This window comes from Lingula anatina, chromosome 5 (genome assembly GCF_051362555.1).
Source record: "Lingula anatina isolate TDL-2025a chromosome 5, LinAna3.0, whole genome shotgun sequence".
Classification (NCBI taxonomy): Eukaryota; Metazoa; Brachiopoda; class Lingulata; order Lingulida; family Lingulidae; genus Lingula; species Lingula anatina.
The window spans coordinates 18,680,420-18,705,952 of record NC_141771.1 but is presented as its reverse complement, the minus strand read 5'-3'; the positions used below and the strand labels follow the sequence as shown (position 1 = coordinate 18,705,952).

General features: G+C 36.6%; 1 protein-coding gene across 1 annotated transcript in view; it reads left to right on the top strand.

The window, feature by feature from the left end:
- LOC106171289 (adenylate cyclase type 5) overlaps window positions 1–25,533 on the top strand; it is a 57,250-nt gene that overhangs the window by 2,730 nt on the left and 28,987 nt on the right. Inside the window, exon 2 of the mRNA XM_087013206.1 lies at window positions 10,234–13,683. Coding sequence (XP_086869332.1) covers window positions 12,727–13,683 — 957 coding nt within the window. The 5' untranslated portion in view covers window positions 10,234–12,726. The remainder of the gene's footprint in view (window positions 1–10,233; window positions 13,684–25,533) is intronic.

Here is a 25,533-nt window from a genome sequence, read left to right as displayed (position 1 = left end):
TTGAACCCTGCGCTATAGGGAACAGGAATCGTCAAGGTTATTAAGGGTCTGTATTGAAAGGTTGAAATGTCATGCTTCATAGACCCTATTCCCACGTGGGGAGTCTCACTAGATTACTGTCAGCTTAGCCGGCTTAAATGTCCGTCCCGCCTACTAAAAGCTGAAACAGTGAAAGGGGATAATTAACTACCGTGCGCGCTCGGCTGACAGCAATTTAGCGTGAACCCCCAGGGAGTAAGGTTGATCTAGTTGGATCGATCTAAATCTCTGGGAATGCGCTCATAGGTAAAGAAGTAAAATCACTTAAGAAACAATTTACTTTTTTACCAAGAAGGTGGGAGTCTAGTCCTAACTTGAGGAAATAACGATTTTGATTGCAATTTGTTCTCCAAAGGGATGGTAAATTAGTATTGGCCTCTCTTCCAGACTAGGTCCCCAAGGGCATGTTTCACAAAATAACTTCTGATGGGGAGTTGGTCTACATAGATAGTGAAAAAATAAATTCTAATACGTACCTCGTTTTGCTGGATCTTATGTTGAAATGGAGATCACAAAAGTTCTCTTTTTCTTCATCTTAACGTCGTGATCACTGTTTCAGAATAAGATCCAGTATAAAAATCTATTGTTTTAGTATGTTAGCTTGTGATATAACTGGATAAATCAAAACTGAGAAACTTTAATTTTGGTTTCCTGTATGTTTGAAAATGCCCCATTTTTCTGCTGCATGATTCTTTCAACGCATAATTTGATTAAACCTTACAAACAATGATGTCCCTGGCATCTTGTGAGTCCATGCAAGGAAAAAGTTGGTCTGTATACAAGATCCAAGTACCTATAGGTTCTAGATTTCGGTGTTGCTGGCTCGATCTTAGTTTCATATAAAACCCACATCAGCAATACCACACTGTAAAGCTTACAAATGAAAAGATAGTGAGCAAGCTAGCTTTACAATGCCCTGACACTCAAGGTAGATGCAAGGTCCTTGTACAAGAATTTGTGGCCATTATATCTTCTAATGAAATGAATACGAGGTTCAGGCCTACCCAACTACCAGACTCGGCACATAAAGATCCTGAACTAACAGGTATATCGGACCACACTACCTGTTTTCAAGGTGTGTATCAGATCGCATTTCGGAGTATCAGTCAGAACACCAACAGGACGAGCCCGTAGTCGTTCTACAAAAATTGTTCTGGGGTATGATAATCCGAAATGCGATCTGACACACACCTTGAAAACGGGTAGTGTGGTCCGATATACCGGTTAATTCAGGATCCTTAGGTGCCGAGTCTGGTAGTTGGGTAGGCCTGAGATTGTCCATGATCATGTGGTGTACTTGTGAAAAGCCAGGAAAAGGGATGGTCTGTTCATTAAGTGAGATAATGAAAATGTAGAGCAAATTATGGGACATTACATACCAGTTAAATAAAGGCAAATACCAGTTAATATTTTTAAACGTACAAAAATGAGTTATCATCATAGCAGATGAATTGAAGAAATCAGAAACGAAACGGTGGATATGATTGATTGTTTATGTTTTCAGAGAACCCATCTTTCATTGCAGATAACAAATCATAAAGTGATCCGTAATGACAGGCATTAATTCTACGTTTGGTTTGTCATCACTTTGTTATCAGTAGTGTGGAAGATAAGGTATTGATCGCCGTCGCTGCCCTTGAAACAACCACTTTGTGCAAGTGTTGGCAAATAATTCATATGGGTTTTTGATGGAGGGTGAGTTTGATAACTATTGAGTAATTGGTAGAAGAAGGAAGGGGAGAGATAGTGGGAAGCAGGATAGGATGAAAAAAAAGAATTCTTGGTTTTATTTTAGATAGGACCGACTGTCTGTTTTATTTTGTCTTTTAAAAAGCATCAAATCTTCATTTTCTTTCATTCATCATCATTCAGTGTTCCACTGTTGGACAAAATCCTCAGCGTGCTTCTTCAACTGTATTCTGTCTTGGGCTTATTTTCTTCTTATTTTTCATTTTCTTTCTTATTTTCTTTCGTAACAGTTTATTTTGAAAGCACCTAGTGAAGTTTTAAAACTATACACCAGTGCTGTTGGCATTCACACAGATAATTAAGTAGCATACAGTATATTTCCTGTAAAAATAATATCAAAAAGATTGTGAAAAATGTGTCTTTAAAAACATTTGCCTCTTTATTTTACTTCTTCTTTAAACCTTTGCTCTTGTATATTTATGTTTTTAAATTTATGCTACAGATATAACTGAACAAGCAAACTGTATTCATAAATACATTGTATTGGAATCTGGATAAAGACATTTAATGATACAGGCATTGCCCAAGCAACAGAACAAATATTTTGCCTCAGTTATAGATAAAGCTGGCTTAATCCTTGAATAATGATGTATCTTTGGCAACCTTGAAGTTAATGGAAATTAAATGCCACTCATATACCTGTGTGCATTTTGCGAGATACTTGATGATTGAGCTGATGTTATGAACCCAGGCCCGTAGCCAGGGGGGGTTCGGGGGGTTCGAAAGAACCGTCCCTTTTGCTGGAAAAAGGTCCACTCTGGGTAAAATTTGACCTAGGTACATGGAGTTTTTATGGGAAAAGGTCCACTTTTTCAGAAAAAGAACCCCCCTTTTGAAATTGCTGGCTACGGGCCTGGAACCCATTGTCTGACTAGAACGATCGTGGTTAATTGCTAATTAATTTCAAACATACGACATATTCTGAATATTTTTACAACATTATGGCTGTATTCCCAGAGCTTTTAGATCGATCTATCCCCGCGGGGAGTCTCACTAGATTACTGTCAGATAATCCGGCTTAAATGTCCATCCCGCCTACTACAAGCTGTAAGGGGGTAATTAACTTTCGTGTCCGCTCGGCTGACAGCTATTTAGCATGAACCCCCCAGGGAGTTAGGTCGATCTAAAGTAGATTGATCGATCTAACCTCTGGAACTGGGGTCTATGATTAATTGATAACGCTATTAGTAAGTTTTTTAAAAATAGAATTGTTAAGATTATAAAAAAACGTTACCTAGGAAAACATATTAATGATGAATTTTGTTTGGATTAAGGGGGAAATTATCATGTTTATGATTTTACTTGAACATGCAATAAACATAAATAGAAGTGTTTCCATAGAAACCATAAATATTTACTTGTTTGAGGTTGAAACTACGTCACTAATTAGAAGTGTCTTTGATTGAGAATAATTTTATAAATTGCGTATGTTTTCCCAGTAATTTTGCTTAGTTTTATAAAGAGAAAAAGATCCCTCAGAGACTAAAATTACCAAGAAAAAAATGCGCAGATTTGCGGTAAATATTACTTGTGTTGTTGTGTAATTTATCCGTTTGTTGATCAATATTTTAGAGGTGTAACACATACGTGGGCCTATACAAATTTAAGTGCACAGATATTTGTTATTATTGATAAATGGGGACTTGTGCTCCACTTTTGATCAGGAATGCCACCCACTCATGACAAGGGGGTTATGCGTGTAGCATGCTTGAAGTTCCAGATCAGATAGGCAACCGACAAATCATTTCCTCTTTGATAGGTTAATAGTTGCTAGTATTTACTTGGCCATAAACAACTTTGATATATGAGAGATAAGATTATCTCATTTCTGTAGCCATTTCCTGAATCAGGTTGTAGGTTAACAGGCCATGGAGTTGCATAAATTGAGGGAATTAAGGGGGTCTCTTTCTGAAAAAGTGGACCCTTAAAAGTCGTCCCTTTTTACATCCTTAAAGGTGGCAAATGGCATCGAAACCTAGATCAATGTTTGAATCAGAATGGACGTTTTCTGGCCAAAAGGGTGCATGGTACTTTCAGTCAAACCTCTCAAACAGCAGTCCTTTTGTCTGTGAGCCCAATTAGATTGGTGGACTAGATCGAGAAAGGTTTTTCCTCGTATCAGAGAGAGATTGTATGAATTAACTTCAACACTACAAATAATGAACAATCTCGTCTAATATAATTCCCATATGATTCTCTCAGTAACTGTTCTAAAAATAACACAGATCTTTCAGGTGCATATGCATATTTCATTATGATTTGATTTGTGGTTGATGAATTGTCCTCTATAGTCGATGTTTATGAATGTAAGAGCGTATTCAGAACAGATAAAGTACTAACAGATCTGTGGATCTGATATTTCAATAACCCACTAAAAAGCTTGCCACTTAATTCCTGATTAGACACTGAATAGATCCCCTGCAGGGGTAACAAAACAAGCGTTCAAGTGGATTGGCCATATTTGATCCCCATATCTGGTAGTCCACTGTTCTGAATGTGCTCTAAGTGATCCAAACATGTACATGTGTGTATTGTGTGTCTTTCGTAATTTGCCTGTATGCCCAGGATGTATCAGATGATTGGGGCTGCATGTAGGATATCACCTTTTGGCTGGTAAAATCAATTAAAGGGATAATAACTCTTCGTTTGAGATCTATATTTCACAATAAAATTAACTCATAGAAATATAATATATTCTGTTTTACCACAAAAACGGCAGTTATAGCTTTATTATTCTGATATCTGAGCTTGTCTTTAGACCACATGACCTCCATTGATGGCTATACTCTGTTATTATCTCTTAAGAGATTTTAACAAAAAACAAACTTTTTAGAAAAAAACCAGGGACTAAATTTGAATGTAAAAATGGATTCATTAACCATTGGTAAGTATGGGAAAATTGTTGTTTACTTCAGGAAAATTAATTTTTTGGCCAGAACGAAGAGCTTTTATCCCTTTAAGGTCTTATGCGCACAGCATTAAGACCATACTTTATCATCCTCCAGTGTTATTTTTTATCTAGAAAATGTTGTGTAATGCTTTAATTGCAGGTGCTCCTATAGACATTATATCCTAAATCAGTAAATTAATTAGTAGTGCTGGACATATTGGGTACGTAGTAGTATAAATAAACTGAGGTCGGCAGAAATGGGGTATGGTGGAAGAGGGGATTCATACAATTAAACCGTCCTTTTGGCTGGGATAAGGTATGCTCTGAATCGAAATTTGATCTATATTATATCAATTTGTTGTGTGGTAAAAATAATTCAATTTTTTTTTAATACCCCCCCTCCCCTCAAGAATTACTGGATATTAGGTCCGAGACATGATCGATGACTGGTTGTCACCCAGTGGTGGCTCTGATCGCATTATTGGGTTATTACACAGTACTTTCACACCCATTCCTCTGAACATGCTGTATTATGCTGCCATAACCTATAGGACAAACAATAGCTTTAAGTGGGCATTGCAGCTTAGAGTTTTAAGTCTGCCAGAATTCTAATATTTTCGGCAATAAATATTTCTTTTTCTATTTTTTGTGTGTGGGTATGTGGAAGGAGGCAGGAGGTTGAAAGGAACATGTATCAATGGTGAGATTTAATGCACATTTTAAAGTCAATATAGCAAATATTTTCTAAATGAGACTCTTCTCCTATAGCTAGCTACCATAACTAAACTTAAATGTTTATTTCCCTCTGATCGATACATGTATATATGGCACCATACGAGTATTTGCCTACATTATCTGAAGACAGAATCATGGTCATGTAAGCAGATATTGTAAATCTTGCTTTCACTCCTCAGTCGACAAAACACTCGCCCTCATGCTACCAGGTTAACTGTCGTCATTTGCACTCTGTCATAAACTAGCCCGCTTGATGTTATATATGTGGATTTTAGTTGAAAACGCAGGAATATACCAGCATCCGAACGACTTATGCGTTGTGTTTACCTGCTAAAAATAGCCAGTCATTTATGTTAGACATCAAGGATAGTTAAACTGACAATGCTAATATGATGGATAGCAATTTTAGTCTGTAGGACAAAGAGATTATTAAGTTACAAGAATGTGTCTGGTGAACACGTTGGATGTATGGTATGCCTGCCCAGTCCGCAATATCACAAAAATGACCACTTCCAAATGCCAGTAATTTAAAATGGGAAATATTCAAGATAGCCTAGTCTCAGACTTAATTGTACCATAAAATAGCACAGGAGCAAAGCTTCATGCCTTGATGTGAGAAGGGAGTCATGCAGATGATTTTGGCATGTTTTAGCCTGTAATTTCTACAAAATATCAATTAATGTAATAAATATGCCAAGTAGAAGGATTACTGCGTTATTATATTTATCATTATTGAAGATTCCAATATTAACTTCAAAGTATTTTGATGGACCTTGCATGCTATGCATGAACTTAATACAATAGTAACAAACTTCCAAATATTACAGTACATGTACAAGGCTACAAATTGTCTCCTATTGTTAAGTCCCATTGCCTCACTATATCAAAAAGTTAAAACTGTTGGTTGCACACAGAAGTAGAGATTTAAAATGTTAAATCGGTTAATTTCACCTAAAGAGAAGGGCTTTCTCATATATGCATTACTTGAAATTAACCTTCCTATAATTTTTAAATGCATTTTGCATTACAGTTTTCACAATCCCATATGGGGTAATTTCTTTATCAAGAATGGAAGGGGGGGGGGTCATGTGGGGTAACATTTATCACTAAAAATACAAAGAGAATCCCCTCGCAATATAGACAAAAATAAATGTCATTCCGAGCCAATTCCTGTGGATTTAGCTATATACAATCAACAAAACATTTCCAACATACTTTTTTTTAAACGACACCAGACAGGAAATTAAATCAAATCAACTATGTGGCAAATACTGGCAGGCTGCACGGTGTCAATTGACATTTGGTTATTTCAAAAGGCACGCTTTTCATGCATGTGCAGACATTTGACACTTGTGCTCCGTAAAATCAGAAATGATTACAGATGTGTGTTTGTGTGCCTGCATATGTGTGTGTGTGTGTGTGTGTGTGTGTGTGTGTGTGTGTGTGTGCACGTGCATGTGTGTATGTATATATGTATATGTTTTGTAGATTTGGGGAGTGGGAGAAGAGGCAATGGATAAAAGCTGACAATTTACCGGGTATCTATGGATTTTTTTTAGGTTGTTTTCTCTTAAATTCTCTAGAATACAGTCTTCTGCACAGCAGGATGTATTCACCATGTTTTTGGTCATCACTTAAGTGTTGCTTTCTAAGATGACACTTCTGATGTAAAGAGTTTCTTAAGTTATCAGGATCGAATCAATCTTATGTAAAACCCAACTTGTGCAGATAATCTTGCGTATTGTCTGGTCACACATGACATGCAGTGTGGAGAGCCTCATTCTGATTTCTTAAAATTTCCATTAAAATTTAAAACCAGTAATTAAGATGGTAGACATATAGACCAGGTAAATTATTTTTATGAATTTTGGCACTAATATTCTGCATACGGTACCTTTAACATAAATAAATGAATAGTCTATATTTAAACATAGTAGACTTCATGGTAATTAAATATTTAGCTCCTAAATACGTGTTTTTATTTGCCAACAGTTGGAAAATGAAATGCGGGATAAAGATGAGAATTGTTAATTAAAAAGCAGGTCTGTGGTCTCTGATTGAACCAGTTGAAGAAGATGGTGGAGGTTTTTATTGAAATTACTGGCATATTGGAAGTCATGAAGACTATAGGTGCTCAGACACTCCATTAGCTTAAAGTAAAGTTCTTATAATTATAAACCCTACTCCATGTGCACCTCTCAGTGCGGTTTACATTAGACGCCTGGGCCCAGTTTCATCAACACTGGATAGTGCTATCCTATGGATACCACTATCCTTTGGATAAAATTGTTATCCTCTGGGCAGTTATCCTGAGGTTAGCAGCCTTTTTTAACCACTGGAAAGAAGTATCAGAGACAGAAATAAGCAGGCCAACCCAACTACCAGACTCGGCACCGAATGATCCCGAATTCACTGGTAGATCGGACCACACTACCCGTTTTTAATGTGTGCATCAGTACGCATTTCACAGTATCATACCCCGGAACAAATGAGATAAGATGCACTACCAGTACTTTCCAACCCCTCTGAGAATCATCACTATATCACATCGCGTAATAGGCAAGAGTGTTGTCGCCTCTGATACTCCGAAGCGCGTACTGATAAGTTCTATACGCGTTGTTTTGACCCTGATAGAGTCTGAGTGTTGACGTTCTCACCTAGATGGGTTCGATCCAATGTTTTCCTGCCTTTGAGGGGGACACTGATCACAAGGCCATACAGTCGGTATTCTAAGATATAATGGAACCCCCCCCTCCTTAATTTAGGATGCATGGTGACTGTACCAACTGGGATGTTATATGGCAACAAGGTGTTTTTGACTGTCAATATGAAATGCAATCATGTAAATTTCCTGCAGGTTGAAGTATCCTTTTTTTTTTGAATAGGTAATGGTCTAAGATATAGTTTTACAAATTTTGCCTTTTGGTTGATGTCAGTTTTTTGTCATATTTAAGCTCAATTTGAATGACCCTTCTTGTCTTTTAGGATATCAGACATTATGTGACGACTTGGATAGGAATGGTAGCCATCTTGGCTATGGATTATATAACCCTGTTCAACCAGACTTTTGGCAATGGGATATGGTTAATCATAATTGCATGATTGGCATAATTTATAAACAACAGCTGTGGAATATATATTCAGTTGGATCTTTGGGATAGAGTAATTAAAAGAGAATTAAGCAGCTATTTTAAACAAAATTTTACTAGGTAGAACTAGTAGCTCTTTTGGGACTATTTTTGCATATGGCTAGCTTTCCTTTCAAGATTTTCTAATTTCTCTGCAATAGGGAGCAAATGTTTGAGAAAAAAGTCTATCAACAAGTCTAATTTCCTGATGCATGTGGCTTATAATTCCATTCATATTCAGGGGTGGGTTCAGAGATATTTTCTGACAGTCTTCCAAATGATCTTTGTTGATCCATTCTTCATTTTTGACCATCTTCCGACAGAAAACATTAGTTTAACTTGAAAATCTGACCGTCTTCTGGAAGATTCAGAAGACGTCCTAAATCCACCCCTGATATTTGTATCACCTAATTCATGTAAAGTGTCTCATATCTGCCAAAGGTGGCTGAATTAGTTCACCAGGACTAACAGATCAGCGGATCAAATATGGCAGGCCCATTTTAAAGCGCCACCACCTAATCTTCTTATGATGTCCCCTGCTCCACGTGTACCACATTCCACAATTAAAACTCTGCTGTTAACAAATTTGTTATCATCTTGAATTGATATGCCTGAAAATGTTCATTTTTTTTCAGAAAACTAAAAAAAAAAGAAGTAAGATGAAGTCCACATAATGTGGGTAGATAGCTTGCTTGTTGGATATTCAATTTGTGTTATTAGCGTTATGTACAGCATTTTATTGCTGAAGTCACAGGGGTTTGTCGTGGTTTGTATCTAATTTTTTTGGTTGGTGGCATATTTTATTGTATGCCTATTTTGTTGGGAGTATCTTCACAATGTGAGTCATATCCTATCCTGAAACTGTAGAATGGTTTTTGTATTTTTGGACAGACGCTCTCTGTTTGGACATATAACTATCACTGGTGTATATAACCATCACCTGTGTCTGTCGCAGCTGCCACTGCAAGTGTTTCAGCCCCCTTTCGTAGAATTTTGCTTGTAAACACAGGATAAGGAAAAACAAGCTTCATCTTATTATTCTCAGTCTTATGGGGTTTCGTAACAGGACTTACATAATGCTTGATTAGAAATCCAGCCTGATTGATTTATTTTTCATCTTGAAATGATCTTTTTTTAATGAAGATTGTTTATTTTTCATCATGAAATGATATTTTTTAATGAAGATTTCAAGTGGCAATTTTCTGGCATACATGCCATTGAGTTCTCATGGGTCTGAAGCCCTGTGATGGTTACATTTTGTAACAGTGGTATATAATTTAATTTGGTGGTGACCATGATATTAAGCATTATGTAATATTACATCAAGATTGACAATTATGTACATATTTTTTACATTATCATAGTAATATTAAACACAATGTTACTTAAAGTATTTTTTAAATTATTTCTTACTTACAAGAATAATTCGAAGGACTAAAATAAAATTAGTATTATTTGATTTACCTATCTAGAACTAAAGGAGACAAATTTAGAATGTGGCATTGGTGTTCATTTGCTATCTGTAGGAAATATTTTTGTGTGTTATTAAAAAGAAATTAAATTATCATTTAATTGGAGGGAGATTTTGGAATATCATGGTGTCATGTGTGCTCAGTATTTTAAATTTTGTGATGTACCCTGTAAACAGAGCAGATGTTGTGATGATTTAATATTGTTGATTTTATTTTTCAGATGCACCGAAGAAGCAGTCCATCAGGAAAAATCTTGTTGCCTTCACCTGTGCTCCCGCAATCATCTTACAACCTTCTGTAAACCAGAGGCTAAGACTTATTAACACAACTTGCATTGCACGTTCATCACTCCATTTTGCAAATTGCTTGAGAATATGCTCATTGATTTGGCCCATGGTACTGCTTGCATTTTGTTGCTCGAGCTAGAAAATCTCAAAGGTAAAACAAATGGCAGCAGCTAAAACAGATTGAAGCAGGCAGTGATATCCTGTAGATTTTGATAGCAGTTTGATAGACATAATTGCTTTCTTGTGAAGGAGATGCCAAACATTGCACTTTACAGCTGGAAGGATTCTACTTGACATCATACGTAATACAAATTTTTATGACATCAAGTTTTGTGGAACAAGCAGAAGAAAGAATCACATCCACTAAAACTTTTGACAGTATCATTTGCTTGTCATTTTTTGAGCTGGGTTTGATAGGGAGATTATACACATTTTTATTGTGAATTGGCAGAAGAGATAGAGAGAGCTTAAGAAGATCATTGTGACATTCTAGAGACCAGCTAAGGAACACTCTGAAACAGCAATGCAGAGAGAGAGAAACAGCAAGCAGTGGTCCATTTGTCTCTGAATTACAACTGTAACTGAACAGCAAGCAGCCAAACAGTGCTGAACAGCAAACAGGAAGAACAAATTAGAAATTTTTATTGTGCTATTGATAAAAGGGCACCCATACAATTCTACACTCTGAAACTCATTTCTTTCTAATTTACAATGACTGACACAAGGACAAGTACTAAGAATTTCCTGTATTGACATAAAACTAAGGTTCTTGTTGGTTTTTTGGTGTGTAGGACAAAACACTAACTCCGTTAATCAGTTGTTTGCCAAATGGCTGCACACTTTTTCATCGAGAAAAACTGAAGAGCTCCTTTTTGCGAAGGAGGTGCACTTTTGAACTTGCATGGTTACAGTGCATATAACATTGTACCCACTGGAAGGTCCATTGGGAATAATTTGAACTGTAACCGTATTGATGCCTTTGAAGATCAATCTGTTGTGATTTACGTGCCAATGGAGAAGGATGATTTCCTGTTGTAGTTCCAGTGAAAAGCGTGGAGCTATTACAATACCAAGGTGCAATTACATTATTTGTCTTGTCGGGTATTGATGAAAGAAATTTGATTTGACAGTGGGAATGGGGTGTGTTTCCGCCATTATTTAACCAACATTGTCATACACACATTTTTTTGTAAGGAACTGCATTGCATGTAGCTATAGCAGTAGCAGTGCTTTGGTGTGGCATGGGTTACAGTAATACGCTGCAAGAAGTATACATAATACCTTCACTGTGAAGTGGGCCTGTATGATATTGGATCGCAATAATAACCATTGATTATCATCACGGCGGCTGTCAGTGCAGCTCCTCTTGTTTTGACTGATCATGGCAAATTACTGATATCGGAGATGATATGGACACTCTACCAGCATTTCTTTCACTGATCAACCAGTGGTTGTTTAATTGCTGTAAGCCACAGCCAGCAGACTTAAAAGCGTGGATGGAGATGTGTTTTGGTTTGCTGATGTTATGCCTTGTTGCTTTAACTTAATCGGGTGTAGTTGTGCACGAGGAGGCAATTAGCAAATTCATGACTAGGGATTGAACACATTCTACAACCTTATCAGACAGAATATTTCTCAGTGTATAATTTAAAAGACTATTTTTTTCCACACGGCTGCAGGAAGTCAAATTGTCAAGTGAGATGAACTTGTGAATTGTAAGATTTCAGTTTGACTGGGATTAATTTCCTATTTGTGATTTGCATAGGACTCGGTCAACATATAATAGTTATAATATACAAGGTATGCAGGTTGCCATTAGTCAAAGTTCGGTACAGTTATGCTGCTTCAGGCATCAGGTTATTTAACAATGACCATTGGACAAATATTTTGATGTATATTGGAACATCGAGAAACAAAACTGGGAAGTTTTCCTTCATTTGAGGTAATTTGTACCTACAAGGAGAAAGATTTAAACAGAAAAATATTTGTGTTACTTTATGACAAGGAATGGATTAAGAAAGCACTGCATACTATCTTTCCTACTCAGAAAAAAAGACAAGCTTTCATAACAGTTGTTGGGTGATAATTATGAAGCAGGGAACTGATTTGCAGTTCTTGCAGTTGAGTAAAATAGGGGATAATTATCGTCTGAGCAAACAAACGACTTGGCAAGAGAGGCCGCTGATGATTTCAGGAAATTTCACTGAAATATAAAAACTTGCTAATCACAGCTGTCAAAAACTCGTCTGTGATGTTCTGTACTCTGAGCTGCCTTGCTAATGAAAACAGGTAGTGAAATGGAGAATTGAGAAAATTACATGTAAACGTGTTTATTGAAACTGCCGTAATCAAGCACCTGTGGCAACACACTTGGAGCTGCCTTGGTATAAATGAGCACATGATCCACGCAGGCAAATCAAAAACTTATGAGCTCAGACTACAGTTGGAACGCAGTCGCTAAACCTGGCATGCGGATAACAAAAAGCAACAGTATAGGTCCACTACACCAGGACGTCAAAGTGGAGGATGCAGACGAAGACACCCTCCTCCATATAGATGGTGGGAGGCAGGGAGATATTTCAACTGAGGAGGGTGCGATTAGGCATCAGGTTCAGGTACTTAGTCCGAACAGAAATCGGAAGCAAAATGGTGGTGCTCAACATCCTGGCATTGAGCAGAACAGTTTTAATGTCTCGCCAAACCTTTCGCGCCCTGCCTCTGAGCTCTCCCAAACAAAGAGGAGGTCTGCGTGGGATAGAGCACAGGAAAAATTTGAAGCAGGAGAGAAAAAGCAAAAAAAGGCACACAGAAAGGAAGCAACATGCTTGCAGATGGAGATGGAATCGAATCTGACTGATGACAGTTGTTGCAAATGGCAGACAGTGCAGAATGTTTTTAGGACGAAAAAATTCAAAGATCACCAGCTGGAGATTCTGTACCAGCGCTACTTTTTTAAACTAAACCAAAATAATCTTACTCAACTCATGGCTCTACTTATGACAATCTGTGTCATTCTAGTTGCATTCCATTACATAGGAGGGCAAACGTCGCCTCTGAAAGGAACTCTCTTCGGACTACTCTTCCTCGCTTTCATCGTGGTACAAATCCTGTGTAATAAAAGCTCCTTTTCTCAACTTCACCTTGTCTCGCTTGGATATGTCATCCTCATATTTATGATCACTATGGTGATACTTGTCACCACAGATACGTCCCCAAGGACGGCCAGCGAAGGGGTCTGGTTGAGCATATTTTGTATATATATGACCTACAGTTTGCTGCCCGTCAGAATGAGAGTTTCGGTGTTCGGAGGGATTGGCCTGGCTGCTGTTCATACCCTGTGCGTCATAGTCATCAATCGCAGTGACAGTTATATTTGGAGACCGGTAAGTAAATAAATAATCTGACATAGGCAAACAAAAGAAGTTTGAATGAATAAATTGTTTCATTTCCAGAGAATGTAAAAAATATTCTGAATGGTGATTTGGGTTCAAGCCAAAGTCTTTCATTTGTTTTGTGAAAAAAGTGACATTTTGAATTAATGGAATTGGTTTGGAACATGTTTGTTTCAAAGTTGAGTAAATTGGCTGTTAGAAAGCTTCGTTATAAGAAATGTCCACAATTGTCAGTTGATGTGTAAATTTGAAAGATGGCTTAATTAAAACCTTATTCAGTCTGTGATTATTTTCATATTATCACATCCATTAATTGGGCAATATATCAAAGTGAATGTATGTGAGAGAGAGTGTCATATTCCTATTTGAAAAATAGGTAAAATATGGTTATTTTTGTCAGTCATTTATGTAGTTGAAGTAAACAGAAAGGATTTGTTATTTATATTAGATAGATATCCTTGTTTTTGACTGATGTTAAAGAGCCAGCAGTTGTCTACTTAATGAATTGTACAGCTTGATCACAGGGTTTCTTGGATGGTGCACAAAGTAAAGAGGCACTTAGCAGTAGATCCGAATTAGTCGCTGGGGCCCCCGAGTGTCACAAAGGCTCTTTAGCTAAATGCTTGATTTGAATCTTCAGGCCAAAATGTGAACTTGCTTTGAACCAAGATAAATGAGTGATAGCTTAGTAATCCAATTTAATGCAATGTTGCGCTTTTCTTGGTAACAGGAGAACTGCAGCTTCTGTTTCAGACCAATTCTTTCTTAATTTAAATGGATTACAGTTGATTTATCTTGAAATCATGTAAGCCAAATTTACGGACAAAGGGACCATTCCCAGACCCTCTCATATTTACTGTGGTTCGGTCTTTCTCCGAGGGGATTCTTGCTAAATTGCAATCAACTTAAGCGTCTTACATGTCTGTCACACCTGCTGAAGCTGCTAGGGGGTAATTAATTATAGTTAAGCAGCTTCAGTAGATGTGCCAGACATCTAAGCCGCTTAAGCTAAAAGTAATTAAGTGAGAAACCCCTAGGAGATGGATCAATCCTGTTAGGTAGATCTGGGTATGGGATTCTAGTCTATAGCTCTTTTGTCCAACCAACCCCAGCTTTAGCTAGGCAACTGATATCAAAGATTTCTATTTTTCTCTATATGGTTTCCAATGTTTTTGTCTATGGCAGTGACGCAACGTGTGCCATCTAAGGCATCAGGCAGCCTTATGATTAGCTTTGATCTTAGAAAGCTAAAAAAAGTTTCAAATTGCCAATTCTGAAAGGCCTTGCGACTTTTAGCCGAACTGTCCTTGCTACTGTAACAGTAATTATATTTATGTTGGTCCAGAGCTGGCAAAATAGACTGATTTAAAGCTAATCTAGGTTTAAAGATAAATGTTGAGGATATAATCTCGGTTATTGCAAAAGATTTATAATTTTTTTTTGTGTATTCACATTAATGGAAAGTGTTAGGAGTTTTGAAAGAACTGTCTTTTTACTCAGAAAATTTCCACTCAGAATAAAAGTTTGATGAATATGAAGGTTCTGTACTATTTTTCAGTTTAAATCATATAAGTAAGTCCACTTTTACAGTAAAAAAGAATGTAATTTCCCCTTAGAAATTGAGAATAAATTAACAATTTTGTAAATATTTTTTTCTGTAATATTCGCATTCCAGAAGATGCAGTGAAATACCGTGCATCGATATTCTCGTCTTAAGACTTCATTCTCGAAGGGTCACCTCGTAATCCAGATCTTTGCCAGCAAACCATTCATCTTGCATAATTTATTTGAACAGAACCCTTTGCGGCAGCATTGTGTTTTAATTAGCCACCAAAGCATGTGTGGATGTATTGGTTCTGGAACAATACCTCCTACATTTTCAAAAAGCTTAAGAGCGTCATGATGATAAAAGTATCTTTGGGTCATTGCTCCGTGTCAGGATATTAAGAAAGGGTGGAAGTTCATTACCACTTGGTTCATTAACCTCAAGGGAAATTGCTCTGCAAGTTGTGAAAAATTCAAGACTATTTACACAAAACATGTCCAGCAACTAATTTGCCTTGGGCATGGTTGTTCTAACGCATTGCTTATCTCAATAGTTTCTTATCATGGGTAGGTCCAGCATTGCATTAAAGGGGGGGGGGGGGGGGGGGGGGGGGGGGGGGGGGAGAGGCAAACATAAAAGAATACTTGAGAAAAGTTACTGTAGGGTATAGGAATGGCAAAATTGTAGAGCTCATTATTCTGTTTGTGTGTGTGTGTTTATGGGGGGGGGGGGAAGAGATGAAAAAGAATAGCTAGCCTAAGGGTACATTAATTTGGGGCTATAGGAGATGAGACACGTGCTCACTTTACATTTCCAAGGTATCAACATTTTATTTATATGGAATTTGGTTTGAACAGCACCCTTTAAAACTAATTAAAATAAAACTACTAGTTTGGCCTGCTGGATAAAAAAATTTCCTCTTCAAATATAGCTAATAAATGTAGATCGAAGTTTGAATGGAGGGCATAATGATGAAGCACATGATTACTATATATTTATAAATGGTTTTACAGGAGTTCAAGTTTATAATATACAGAATTATTGGCTTCCAACCAGAAAAATTCAGTTTCTGGTATGATTGTATTTTTTCCCTATAGCCAGTAAATCTTTACAGGCAATTGTACTTGCATGGATCATACTTGCAATTGCACTTGCATGGATTCTTACACCCCATTTCCATAGATTAGATCGACCTACTTTAGATCAACCTAACTCCCTGGGGGTTCACACTAAATAGCTGTCAGCCGGGCGGACACGAAAGTTCATTATCCCCTTATAGCTTGTAGTAGGCGGGACGGACATTTAAGTCGGATTATCTGAAAGTAATCTAGTGAGACTCCCCGCGGGGATAGATCGATCTAAAATCTATGGGAATAGAGCCTTAAAGGTACCTTTGAAGATAGTAATATGCCATACATTGCCATGTTATATTGTACCCTTTCACTAACAGGAGGACAGATAAAAGGCCACATTTTTGACCAGAAATTTGAAGAAATTGCAGTTTTAAAGCTGTTTTATTTTACTGACCAAGCCATTTAATGTGGTTCATCCTTTGACATGTAGACTTAATTCGAGTTGCATATATAGAAAATGTTAGTAGCATGCTCCATGTGTAACAGTAACTTCGATGCATCCTTGCTTGTAAAAGGGGTGTTGGGGTGCTTGGGGGTGGATGGGGCTTATTTACGTGGAAATGGGGATGAAACTTTTCCAACTATTGGCAGATTCCCAACTTTTTGGGAGCCAAGAATGTCATTGGCCTTGGTGGTCCCCTGGACCCCACACCATATTTTTCTGACTTTTCACTAAATGGCAGTTCTCTCTGTGTAAAACAAACCAGGCATGCACCTGCTTATCACTGGAGTTGTCTTACTTTTGTGAGTACAACATTTCGCATGGCCAATATCAGCACTTTTCAAATCACTGGGGGATGGATATTGGATTCCTTTGTCTGTAAATTCAATCATGTGATGAGGGAATTAGCTCCTACTGATGCACAAGCCATCCTGTTTATTAACCAGAGTTGATAATGTGGCACAGATAGGCATAATCTGTTTTGTCTAAATGGATATCATCGGAGCTAACCTATGGCCGCATTCACAACTAAAGTTGACCTACGAGGTCTAAGAATCAAATATGGGGGACACACTTGAAAGCTTACGGTATAATCCCTGCAGTGAAAATGTTCAATGTCTATTAGGGGATTATATGGCAAAGTGTCAAGTGGGTTGGCTGTATTTGATCCAGAGATCTGTTAGTTCCGGGATCAACTGGTTGTGAATGTGACCCAAGACGAGGGGGGGGGGGGGGGCTAATCGAGGCTGAAGGCACTGCATGGGGCAGAAATTGTGAAAATCTGAATTTAATGGAGTTAACTTTTTAGTGATAATCTCAGTGAAACTGTGTTATTGGAATGTAAATGGTTGTCTTCAATTTTTTATAGCTTTTGTAGTTGGAGAACCTGTAACTGTAAAAACATGCAAGATTGTGCTTAAGAAATTATCATTATTAATTTGGTATTAATTTTCATTGTGTTAAGTTTGACAGTTTAAAATTCTGTTTGGATAACAAAACAAGTAAACAGACAAACAAATGGATAGGTGAATGTATTCACAGATGATATGAAAATTTATATCAGTTATAATAAAAGATGAGAATAATTTCGGTATCTGGTTTTGTTATCAGAAATGACTGTTCATTTTTTTAGATATTTTTAGGAAAATGAATTATCAATGAAAACTTGAATGGTTTGTTTTAAACAGATGCAAATAAGACCTTTTATGTTGAAATTTCAAAGCTGCACTATATTATATTTAAATATATTATTAACAATTAAAATTGTTATTGACAATGGAAGCTAAAAAGTTGCAGAATGATGCACACGTTTGGCTCTGGAAAAGGAAACATTAATTAACAATAAAAACCACCATTAAGCATCATCAATCATGGATCTAACTTATGAATTAATATTAATTACATGTATATAATCATTTTAAGAAGATGAAGAGCTGTTCAAAAACACATTAAAGAACTTAAGTTGGCACATATTATTGAATTAATTAATTTTTTTTTGTGATGGAAGACTTAGGATAAATTTGCATGTAGGATGCATTTCCAATGAAGCTGCCATTCTACGTTGATTGTTCCAGCTCAGCATGCCTCGCACTGAATGTTAATTAACTGAATAGCATTCCTCCTTTGGCAGATAAGGGGTGGGATTAACTTTCATGTGCATTTGGTTGCACTCAAAACAAAGCGAAAAAGCTTCTAGAATCCGAATGCACCCGAAAGTTAATTTCCCCCTAGCTGCTTAAGGAGGTGCGTTATTCAGGTAATCTGATTGAATTTAGAGTGAATCCCGGCTAAGTTGGGTCAATCTATGTAGATGAGTAGTTTTCTTGGGAATGCACCCTTATGAATCTAAACTCTGATACAAACAGCGAAACGTACAGCCCATAATGCTTATACGGTAGATCACCAAGTTGTTATAATTTTTTTATTAAGCTTTGCTCATTCATGATTTTAAATGCAGGCCTCAACATCAAATGGCCAGAAATCGTGGTCATTGTGAAGTGAACGAACTGCCTTTTAAACTCACACACCAATCACGCACTGCATGCTCACATACGTTCGATAAACCAGCTAGGGTAAATTAACTCTCTCGATACCTAGTTAGGTTGTCTTAAACTTCTCATTATCATGTTCTTCAGAAACCGCTACCGCTGAAGTTAGACATAACAAGAATCTTAGATGCAGGTTTATTCACGTCCCCCCCCCCCCCCCCCCCCCCCCCCCCCCAATAACATCTTCCCATAACTGCTGAAATTGAAGTTTCTTATCTCAGTTGGAGATAATGCTTTTGTGACGCACAAACAAGAAAGTACAGTGCAAGATTATGTAAGTGGTTTAAAATTAGGTCTAGCTGTAATGTTAACTTATTTTTATTATATGTACAGACACAGATGTTTAATTGTATAATTATTATATTTTGATCTCGGGTTGATATCCCAGCAATTGTGTATACGAACTGATAATTAGGACCCACCCAACAAGGGGGATGGCAGCCATTTTAATTTGTTTCCGACCATCGATGACTTTCTGGACTCATAGAGCTGGATGCATGATATGCAGTGAATCTGATAAAATTAAAGGCAAAATTGCATGCACCAATACATAAGCTGCTTCAAACCCAGGCAAAACTTAGATTCATCTAAAGGAAATTAAAACAGTGCATTTTTTCCCTTTTTTATTACGAATGTAGGAGAAGAAAGCATCAAAATTATTTTTATGCAATGCTTGCAGTTATTCAAAGTGCTCAATTTCCCGCATGCTGAATGAAATTCAAAAACAGATTCTAGCTTTTGTGCATTACTGTGGGTGGGAAATTAAAGCCTGGGTGTTAAATCATGCTGCCTTCAAAGGTTCTTTCATATTAATTTATTTTGGTGATTTATGACATTTAAATTTGTAGAGTAATTACTTTCCAATGAGCCTGTTGGAATAAATATATTACCAAACACACATACACACACACACACACACACACACACCAGACTGTGAAAATTATGCAATTCAGCATGAGTGCCGTTCAGGATGAGATATTTTACTTTGAATTATCTGCATGAATTAAGGTATTTAAACTGTTTTAATTTCTCAGATCTGCATAAGAAATGCTGTCACAAACTTACGGAATGAATTTAACATTTTAGGCATCAGCAATGTGCACCATGTTTCAGAAGTAGGCTTGATATATTACTATGTACGTCATACAGAGACCCTGATCATGCTCCATGCTAGGCACAAGAACAAATGCGATTATTATATTCAGATGCAACCTTCAGATTAATTGCAATTCGTTTTTGTCTGATTATCTGAAATCCATCCATGTCTGTGCATGATGCACTTTGTGACTTTGCTACTTAATTGTGTGCATTACAGAAATGAGAGCGCAGATGACTGAAGGTATTTTATGATGAATTAAGATTTGATGTTTTTTTTTGTTTAATTTTGATATTATTTCTTTTTATGCTCATGTATGTGAGATCCTTAGATGTCATTTAATTGCCAGGATTGTTTATTTGTCAAAGGCAAATATGGATTATTTAAAAGTGTTTATTTGAAGTAGAAAATTTATCCATTTGGCTAAACCAAAAAATAAAAAAATATATGTGTATAATAATATATACCAGCCTAAGTTCTTACTGGGGTAGCGCTAACAATTTTTTTCACTTAGCCAAATCACCATATTTTTGTCAATTTGTTATCAAAATGGTTATAATTTGGCTAAAACATGTCAAATCAAGCCCCTTTTCTTTAGCCAGTTTAAGTCAGTTTTAGCATTTGGCTAAATTGGCGAGTGTTAGCGCTACCCCAGACTTATGTATGTTGTGCATTTCTCTATATTTACCCATAATTAAAGAAACCACACTCATTCCCATACAACAAGAGTATATTTTATATTTTATAGGTCTAATAAACATGAGAGCACTAGCTAGTAAAGTGTGAGATATTTCCCTTATGTTACTGCAATATATGGATGTTTGCTGAATTTTTCTCCTAAGATAAAAGCTCACATGAAATATGCAAAGAATCGAAGAAGCTCTTCCTCATTGCGAGGCAACGTGGACATAAAGTCCATCTGGAATCAATTTACTATTGGCTGAGAGAAAATAATTTGCCCCATGCACACTTCTACAAAGAGGGATATACAGTACCCTGAGTATCAGGGCATTAAAGTTAGCTTGCATAGCTCACTACACCTTTCCATGTGTAAGGCTCTATTCCCATAGATTTTAGATCGATCTATCCCCGCGGGGAGTCTCACTAGATTACTTTCAGATAATCCGACTTAAATGTCCGTCCCGCCTACTACAAGCTGTAAGGGGGTAATTAACTTTCGTGTCCGCCCGGCTGACAGCTATTTAGCGTGAACCTCCAGGGAGTTAGGTCGATCTAATCTATGGAAATGGGGTGTAAGCTTTACTGTGAGTCGGTATTGCTGATATGGGTTGAAATCAAGACTGAGCTGGCAATACTGAAATCTAGAACCTAGGGTAGATATCCAAGTACTCTCAAAACAAATTGTTTGAAAAATTAAGTTGATGAGAGGTCCTTTTTTTCTAAAAGTTTGCTTCACCAAAAAAAAAAAAAGATATATGGTCTATCGGAGTGTGAATTTATGTGTAATAAAGTGAATGCATGTCCATGAAAGCCCCGTAGTCTTACATGACAGCTGCAATTATGTGTTCAAAAAGCATTGGGATGCCATCATTTATTTATTGTCTGACATTTTAGAATTTTGAACTCAGGGAAGTGAAATTGATAATGCCATCAATTAAATCATTTGAATTGAATTAGAATGAATTAGTAAAATGATGAAAACTTATTTTTTTAAAAAATAAATCGGATTTATTGGGGGAAATAAGATTACAGGATCATTTAGGAGCTCTAAGCACATTTTATACCCATTACGCATCATGCAATATAGATGTGGTTTTAATGTCTTGGGCTAAGTTTCAGTCTCTTCTGAGCAATTATGGCTGGGGTTCACAGTAGATTTGATCTCTCTCTCTCTCTCTCTCTCGTATGATCTCCCTCTTTCTCTCTCTCTCTCTCTCTCTCTCTCTCTCTCAATGTAATGACGACTTATATGAATCTCATCTACTGAGTATTTCAAACTTACTGATATCTTTTCATGAACTTGAATCAATGTTTTAGATTAAAAAATAAATAAATAAATAAATAAAAATAAATAAAGATAATAATAATAATAAATAAGTAAATAAACATGCTGTACACTTAACACTGTATGCTTGAGCAAGCTAAATTATGCCTTTTCTGATTGCAAAATGCTTCCCATCTGGACTGAGTCTAAGTATTGATATTGCCAGGGAAAATGATTGACTAAATGACAATATTTCTCTCTCTATCTGTGAAGATTAAATTGTAAAATATCATTCCCCAAATGGAGTGATAATAATTACTGCTGATAACATTTGGTTTAGAGACCTATCTAGCTGGCAGAAACAGTGTTGTTCAAAGAAATAGAGCTTTATTCCAGGAAATATCAGATATTTTGTTAATAAACTTTCTCTTGATCTTTGCAAGTACCTTTTTGTGTGAAAATTGATTATTTTTTCTCTCAGACTAATTTGAAAAATTGTTTCTGATCTTGCTGTGGAGATATTATCAAGGGGAAAACTATGTTGTTCTAGTCAAAATGCCTCCCACTGGTTTCGGGAAATGTCACAAAAAGAATTGATATTTTCAGTTAGTCCTGACATGCTGACCCAGAAGCCCTAGAGAGCAGAGAAAAATGACATTTCTGTAACGAGAATTGGAAGGTTGATTTATGATCTACTGTGTTTTAGGCCTCGGTGGCATTTGTCTATTGTTGCGTATGATTGAAAAAAACTTCCAAGTTATTATTAGCATTATTGATGCTATTTAGGTGCCAGCTTTCGGCATGGGCGTTAATTATTAGTGGTAGTGAGAAAGTTGTTTTTGCTTGTCTTAATTGTTTATCAGGGAAGTGTGTGGCTCAGATGATGGTCTGAAGGTCACTATATTTGCCTAGAACAAATGTTAAATGGCTTGAAAAGGACAGCAATTTCGGCATTGTCAAAGCAAATATGGCTTCTGGTATTATCAAACCAAATGTGGTCATTTAGTGGCACACTGAACATAATAGACCAAGCAAAATAAGTGATTTTCTCGGAAATTCCAAAACATTTCCTGTACACTTCATCACCAAAGTATGCCCTATCCAAAACCCTACTCATATTTCTAATCATAAGATCCAATTATCTTCGATAGTAATTTTCTCAGCAGTTTTGTGTAGGGTATAGAAAATTAATGCAAGATTTAGGTTGATAAATCTTTCAGGATTTTGGTTTTGCTCAACTGAGGTCTAACATAAATTGCATTAGTAACCTTTAAAGTGCTGAATCTGCTTCAAATTCCATGTTCCATTACTTGGTTGGCTATTGTGAAGATGAACAATTGCTTTCTGCTGTCTTACATCAAGTAATTAGCATTAATGGCATCGGCTTTTGACTGGAATGTTTGATGGTCGACATGACATTTTCTCCACATTGCCTGGGATTTATTCCCAGGTGAAACGAAGTAATGGTGGGTTCCAGGTATCTAGAAAGGACTGGGTCAATTCTTTTCTCTCCCCCCCCCCCCCCCCCCCCCTTGATCATCTCCCTTGCAAAGGATATTTTTGTTTCGAAAATATGCATGTAATAGAGTTTGGGGTGTTTTGCATACCTCCATATTTGCCTGTGGAATTTTCAATTCTTATCGAAAACTAGGTTTAGATCTGCATGCATGCCTCCATATTTGCCTTTGGAATTACCAATTTTAATCCAAAAACTAATTTTAGATCTGAAACTCCATTAATGCCTTTAAAATTCTCAATTTTCACCAAAAACTAGGTTCAGATCTGCAACAAGAGTTAATTATCCATGTGACTTACAATGCCCATAAAAAAGGCATAGCCAAGCTGCCATTTGATCTCTTAATTGCAGATATTGATCTGCATGGCCTAGATCAGAGATCGTTCCTGAGAATGAGTTAAATAAATGATGACAGACACCATTACATTGATTGCTGTGAATTTTGTTTCTGTAATGAAATTATGATATGGATCATATTCCCACTGTCAGAAATATAATTGTGGGTTCTGGTTATTGAAGAGAAAATCAACCCCATTTCTTGGGCCACATCCAAGATTAACGATATCCAATTACAATCTGTAATTTGAAATGTCATCTTTGATTCGACTTTTTATGCAGATCATAACAGTCACATTAATTGATCTAAAAGAAAAATACTGTTTTTTGATGTCCAGGTCCTACAGGCAAAATATATATGATGTGATAAGGGTGGGTTTGGGGTGGGGAGATACGAGTTTGACTCCATCTTGATTTGTACCTGCCATCTCTTCATTTCCCCATTCAGATTCGGCCCAGGGACTTAGCGTAAACATTGGAGATTTCCATCGCTGACGTAATGACCCGGGCACATGAATACTAAATGGGACTAATTACATTAGCTATATCTGGTGCCCACTTTTTGGCATGTAACTCACGAAAAATGGCTTCATGTCAGCACTGTTTAACCGCCAATTCAGGATCGTAGCTTGCTTTCCCAACTCTGTGAAGTTAAGTGTACTCTTCCCTGATAATTTTTTTATGTTTAATGTTACATTTTCCAAACTTTATGAAAATAAATACAGTGCATATTCTAAGCAAAAAAAAACGTGCTCAGAAGATCGGCGCCTTGTTGCCCATGTTCCAGTGTTGTTACCCCATATATATATTAGTTATAAATAGGTTAATAGTTATATACAGAATATTGCACATGTATCACAGCAGTGGTGCATGTATACTCTCTTTTTGATCCTCTCCTCATTTCTAAGGATTAAGGGTGTCAGAATTGGTATAAATCTTGTTTAGAGTGTGTAGTATGTGGAGGTGGTGCTTTTGTGCTTGATTTGCCACTATAAAAACACCTCTTAATGCATCCTTAATTTATGGGAGATTTCAATTTGTAGTATTGCCTGACAGCTAGTATCTGATTTCACATTACTATAGCCTTCCCAGTGTTAGTAATGGCATTTGTCTGATTAATTTGAAGTACTGGCAGATCATAGTTCTGTATTGATCCTTTTTTTTTTTTCACAGTTTGTTGCTTTTTATCTTTCCGTCTCATTAGAATTATCCTATAATCTTCAATTTCTATTATTTTTGTACTTATGAACACTTTGGTCCTCCAGTTAAATCATATACCATGCTACATGTAGTTTTAGCATTATACACCCATTTGCTAGTGACATGCGTAAAATAAAATTGTCATTTCAAACTGGTTTCTTTAAAAACCCAATTCAGACTGAGCTAATAAACAGAGGAAGTATTACAAGTGGATATTGAGGTTTCAGTTTTAATGAATTAATTTCAGAATTACTTTCACTTTGATATATAATAAAGTCAGGTATGATGTTGAATGTTAAGGACTTGTCTGATTAGTGTTTCGGATCCAAATTAAGCAACACCTTAGGCAGCTTCTGTGTTTCTCTGGCTGCTATAGCTGTTACAGTGCTATATTTTTAGCTTCACTCCCCAAGCTGAAGTCTGACTCTGTTTTTAGTTTTAATTAAGTTTCTACTGATATTAAGATCAAGATAAAGTATGAGAAAAAAAGACAAGCTTTAGACCCCATTCCCACAGACACCATCAGATTGATCCAAGTCTGTGGGCCGGGAATCTTGCTAATTAAGTGCAGTCAGCTTA